The 6,124-nt window shown below is 30.6% G+C and overlaps 1 protein-coding gene across 1 annotated transcript; it reads right to left on the bottom strand.

Moving 5' to 3' along the window:
* Positions 1 to 834: 834 nt before the first annotated feature.
* LOC132752729 (non-structural maintenance of chromosomes element 1 homolog) lies at positions 835 to 5,205 on the bottom strand (the record flags this gene model as incomplete). Its single annotated transcript, XM_060743093.1, is given in 6 exon segments — positions 835 to 965; positions 2,068 to 2,147; positions 2,149 to 2,177; positions 3,147 to 3,264; positions 4,036 to 4,220; positions 5,128 to 5,205. Coding segments are annotated over 6 exon segments (621 nt in total), but the record flags the coding sequence as incomplete, so codon positions are not given.
* Between the last annotated feature and the right edge of the window lie 919 nt (positions 5,206 to 6,124).

A 6,124-nucleotide genomic window follows, 5' to 3' on the forward strand; every position in this document is an offset into this window, starting at 1 on the left:
AAAGAAAAAAGGGGGAAAAATAAGCAGCCGTGTATATAAAACTATATAAACGTCACGATTATCCAATGAAAAATGACGTTACAAAACGTGCAGTATTATAAAGGGCTATATAACCTGTCAAAAATCATAATTAGGAATATTATAATGTACATGTTATATATCAGTAACAACTTCTCAACAAACAAAAATTAACAGGATAATTTAAACAATTAAAGATATACTATGCTCAAATTTGATAATTGCTACATGGTCCTTTTATAAATATAAATAAACATGTTTCGACTTCACACAAAGTAGATATATTATACTTTAAACTTTAACAATTTATATAAATATATACATGTAGTGTCATAAAAAAAAACTGTCAGTTTTTTTAAGAAAAGGTCAACTTTACTAAACCTGCAAAAAGGAACGCAGCTTCCCATTCATAGTTTATTTGCTCTTTTTTATTCAAATTAGACATACTTAGAAAGTACTTTCATACATTTTCAATATATTTTTGTGATAAAAAATATTTTACTCAAGGATGAGCATAGTATATCTGTAATTTTATTAACAACAATGGCTGTCTGAAGAGACAGTAGGTCTAATTAGGTATGTTAAGAAAATAGAATAAAATACGTAACTGTACATAATCTTTTTATGCCGAGGTGATTAATAAAGTCTCTCACCATTACAATACTCAACAGTACAGTCAACCTAATAATGTCTCCACAGTTAATTTAATCAACACAGAACCCATACAATCCAACACAATTACAAGTAATATGATGGATGGTTTTGCTGTGGCCTGTTGGATATGACAGGGATACACATTTAATAGGAATGTTTGTTTCATTCATGTCTAGCTTTCCTCTTCCTTGACTGTGATGATGATGCTGCTGCTGATGATGATGATGGGGGTGATGATTCAGTAGAAGCTCCTCCCACTGCAGCTGATGATGATGATGCAGAATTACTTGTAACTGCAATGTTAAAAATATTAAAAAACATTATTAAGGGACATTATTGATGAAATTGCTCACCTGACCATTAAGTCTACCAATTGTTTTTCTTTTTTTATTTATTTTACACAGGTCTCCATTGATTATTTCAGACACAAATAGACACTGGAGTAGAACCATAGATATTCTGTAAGCTAGCTGGATTATAAGTTTCCTCACATGAAAGAATACAAGGTCCCTAATTGGATTTGGATACATGGTTGTAAGGGACATAAACACTTGGCAACAGATACCCTAAATCTACCTTCAAGCTTTTGTTACTCCTATATGAGATCAAAGAATTTCCAATTTTGATAAATTAAATTTTAGAACATACTTTATTTATATTAAAATTGATTAGTAGCCATTTCAAGGATTTTATTTCTAGTTTTGACTAGACTGACCACTGAAGAGCCAACAGCCTTTGATATTCAGTAACTGGATGGAGAAACAGACAAGGATGTTTCTGACCATATATCTAGTACCTGTAATTCCAGATGATGTAACCAGGTAATACAGTGCTATGAATATGGACTAAGGATCACCATCTTTACAACAAATAGCTCATGTTTTTTTTTCATGCTTAAACCAAGGATCAAATCCCTTGAACAAAGTCTGAGGAGTTGTTTACAGAAGAGTATTTACACATAAAAAAGACAACAACAATTGTTTGTCTTTGATTGTTTTGCCGAGCTTTTTTTTATACACACAGGTGCTATGTAGGTTATATTGCAATTTTCCAGCTTGATTGGCGGAGGAACAACTAAGGAGTATTATTTCAGGCAAAAGAGGGCATCTGAGTAGAACCAATGAACTTCTATAAGCTAGATGAATAGCTTTCTCACATGAAACCTTTAAAGTTCCAGATGCGATTTGAACCAACAGCCATCAGGGGCATGTGAAATGAAGTCGGCAGCCTTAGCTACTTCGCCATGGAGGCTCCAAACAAGTATTAATAGTTTTGCCAGAAAAGAGCATTACTCTACAGAGGTTATTCATGATAATGACAAATACTATAATATTAAAGAAATGAGGCAGAATTACACAAATAAATTTAATAGTGACAAATAAGTAAAGTACATACTTGTCCATGGTTTTTGACACTCCGGACATTTCATCATGGAGCCATCTTTAAAGAATTTAGAAGCACAATGATAATGTATCTTTAACTTCACAATTGCTGCAACTTTCACCCTGCAAATAATTTTTATCAAAAAAACCCTATATATTTATTTTATTAGTCTGTATTTCATAAATCAAACCTGAAATCTTTTCATAAAAGGGAAGTAATCCAATCATCAATATAGTCTGTTTAAGATAAACTATTTGTCTCCCCTTAGTGTATACATTTCTAAATATTAAGACGGATGATACATAGCACCAAGACTTTGTCAAACTTAACAAAATTAAAATATAAAAGAACAGAGTGATCAATACCTAGTGGTTTATATGGCATCATTTTTTAAAGTATCACATGAAGTTTTATTTCCTTTTTTTGGAAAAAAAAAACTGAAAAGGGTAATATTTATTTCTTTACTTATTATTATCCTTTTTAAAAACTAAATGCACCCCTTGCCATTACACCCAAAAGCAAAAAAAAAATTTTCCCAAAAACATTTTTTATATTTTTAAAACCAAATTTTAATACTCCCTTAAGCATTAAGGAAAATACTTCATAGAGAAAATTACTGACATACTGAAATGCCCTTTTTTTAAAAACGGGAAACCCAAAAAAATTTTGGGAGCTCCGGAAAGTTTTTCCCCAATTTTTGATAAAAAAAATTTTTAAAAACAGAAAATGAACATTTCCAAAATTTTTTAAACATTATGTTTTAACTTATCGATTAAATTTGAAAAACTGTTGTTATTTTAAAAAAATACTGAAATTAATTCAAACATATATATGTAAAGAATATTAAAGAAACGATAATCAAGACATCCTTAAAAATTGCTAGTTTTTCAGATACATACCCGACTTACTACAAAATCAATCTTCTCGGTTTTATTTTTTAAAATTTTGCCCTTAAATTAATTGTTCTTTATTGATGAACAAAACAAATGCCTATCTTCCACAGCTCTTCTTATAGATAGTTAAGGTTGCACACAAGTATAAAAATCAAGAATGGCCTGATAAAGATATCTTTAAAAAGAATACATGGTTACCTGAACACACAGTTTCTTGCACATATTACACCTCACTGCAGTTTCAAACATTTCTAGTATATACTGCTCTAGTTCCAAGACACCTCTGGTGCCAATGTACACATGAACCATTTTCTGACTACAACAACAAATACAAACTTAATTAATAATATATAATCTTATCAGACAAGGACAACCTTGTTTCACAGCTTTCATTGAATGACAATGCAAATTGTCTGAGGTGCTCCAACAGCAAACCAATGTCACACAACTTGATTTTTTAAAAATATTTCTAAATATTATTACATAAACTTAAAACAAAATTCTGCATAAGTGAACACATATACTCTCAGTTCTGACATTTTTTTTAGTGAAAAACTTTGCTTTGAAGTCAAAGTGTGACCTTGACTATACAGCTACAGACCTAGATCTTGCACATAAATGACAAATTTATGGATAATTGGACACAAAGTCCATAAGGATGGGGCGAATAAATGCTGCAAAATGGTTCAAATCTCAGAAATTGATTTTCTGGAAAATCAATATGTATTTTAAAAAAAAAAACATTTATTATATGCCTGCACTTTTTTCTATATGCACAAATATGACTCAACTGGAAAAAAAAAGATAGTTGAATCACATTCAAGTGTGAACCAGAATAGTTTTGCTGGCGTTATGCCAATTATGTGACCATTGAATATATAGTTTAAATTTAACATGGTATATAATCAAAGTATTACCTTAGGCGTACCTTGATCTGTTACTTGTACTTGGCTCTCATGGATTTTACTAGAACAGATCACTCTCGGCGGTGCAAGTGAAACTCGTGAGATTCTATTCGAGTAAAATCCACTCAAATGAAAAACAAGTTCCAGATCTAGATATTACAATCTTAATCCTATTATCATACAACATGTTAAATAGATATTTAAAGTCACATAGATTCGTTACCTTTCCAATCCATCTATCTCTTATCAATCTTTCCAATAGATATTCTGCGTCACTTTTGGACATTTTCTTTGTTAAACTGTCAACAATGTTAACAGCAGCCATAGATCCTATGGAACCATTGTCTGATAATACAATCTGACTTATCTGTAAATAAAGTTAAGTCAACAATGTTAACGACAGCAACTTACGCCTAGGGGACTAAAGGATTTTCCCATCAATATTAAAGATATATTTTGCTCAATTTTTATATCTGAAAATACTGATAATTGCTATACAGTCTCTTTTTAAAAGTAAAATAACATCTTTCGAGTATACACAGAGAATATGTGTTACATTTTAATCTCTACACACTGTAGATAAACACAGTATGAAAACATACATTCATTAATAAACAGGCCAGAAAAGGACAAAATTAGCTTCACTAATAATAGGAAATGCAGCTTCCCATACACAGTTTGTATATTCTTTTACCAGTATATAAACCAACGTAAAGCGTTTGGGACCAGCATGGATCCAGACATGCATCCGCACAGTCTGATCAGGATCCATGCTGTTCGTTATCAGTTTCTCTACTTGTAATAGGGTTTGTAAGCGAACAGCATGGATCCTGATCAGACTGCGCGGATGCGCAGGCTGGTCGGGATCCATGCTGGTCGCATTGATTACGTTGGTTTTGTCGTGACACGGCTCAAATATGAAAATATGATAATCAGTATTTCTCACATTTAAATAAATTTCTGCAATAAAAGTATTTTACCAAATATGAGCATAGTACCTTTTTAACAGCATCCATATATCTACTAATAATACTTTAAGCTAAAAAGCTAAAAAATTTGTCCCACAAAAATTTAAAAACCCGAAAAAAACTGGCATCATTTTTTAAGTTTTTAAAATTGTTATATTTTTTGAAAACCCATAAAAAAAGGGTTTACAAAATTAAAAAAAAACTACAGCATATACCTCTCAACTGTTATGAGCAAAAATTAAATTCATTAACTTAAATTCTTTTCAATACTTCAGTTACTACATGTATATACAAGTGAAGACTTACTAATTTCTTGAAAAATTCCAATTCATTTTCATTGTATGATGAAGCTAAGAGAGTAATGCTGGTTTCTGTGGTGTTAACCTGTCAAAATATACAAATGAACTTATTAACTTCTAAGATTCTAAACCAAAAGTTTTAAAGCCTTTGTGAAATTGTCATCTGTATAGAGCCAGGTTAGTCTTCTACACATATGTGCAGTCTGATCAGTTTGTACTTTATTAGTTATAAAGATTTTTGACAAGTAATATGGCCCTATATAAACTTTATTTGGAAATATAACCCAAGCCACTAGGTGAGTGTTATATTGCAAACAACCATTTATATATGGCCATATAACCTGTCAGAAATATCTATAATGAATTTATAATGTTTTCAGAGAAAAAAAAGTGAGATTTCTTCAAAAATTTACAGCAGCTGTGTACAATGTATATATAAATCTTTATAAACATCATGATTATCCAATGAAAAGTGATGTTACAAACATGCAATGTCATAATGTTTAATATGAATGAGTCCCTTAATTAAAAATTCAATCTGACAGTTCAAAATTCAATACTGGGCAAAGGCAAACTTTATCCATTACACAAAAACAAGGGCTATTTGGAAAAATAAAATTATCAACAACTATGATAACAACAATAAGCACCAAAATGATTTATTAAAAACAATTATTAATTCACTTGTTACTATATATAGTAACAAAATATATAGTAACAAAATAGCCTATGACTTCAACTGATTATGAGTGTCATGTGACTGATTATCAGCTTGCGGCCTGGGGTCGATAACTGATTATCATAATCGGCCCGCTGAACACAAGTAACTTAGTATGTGCACAAACTGAAACAATGACATTTTGCTTCATAAAAACAGCTAGCTGTAAAAGTAAAATTAGGATTGAAGCACAAATAACTTGATTTGATAATTAGATAATAAGCCTAATTTCAAACACAGCTTTACTGAAATATAAAAAAAAAATACTATCTACCATTTCATTTCA

This window comes from Ruditapes philippinarum, unplaced genomic scaffold (assembly GCF_026571515.1).
Source record: "Ruditapes philippinarum isolate M1 unplaced genomic scaffold, ASM2657151v2 ctg24552_1_1_1_1, whole genome shotgun sequence".
Classification (NCBI taxonomy): Eukaryota; Metazoa; Mollusca; class Bivalvia; order Venerida; family Veneridae; genus Ruditapes; species Ruditapes philippinarum.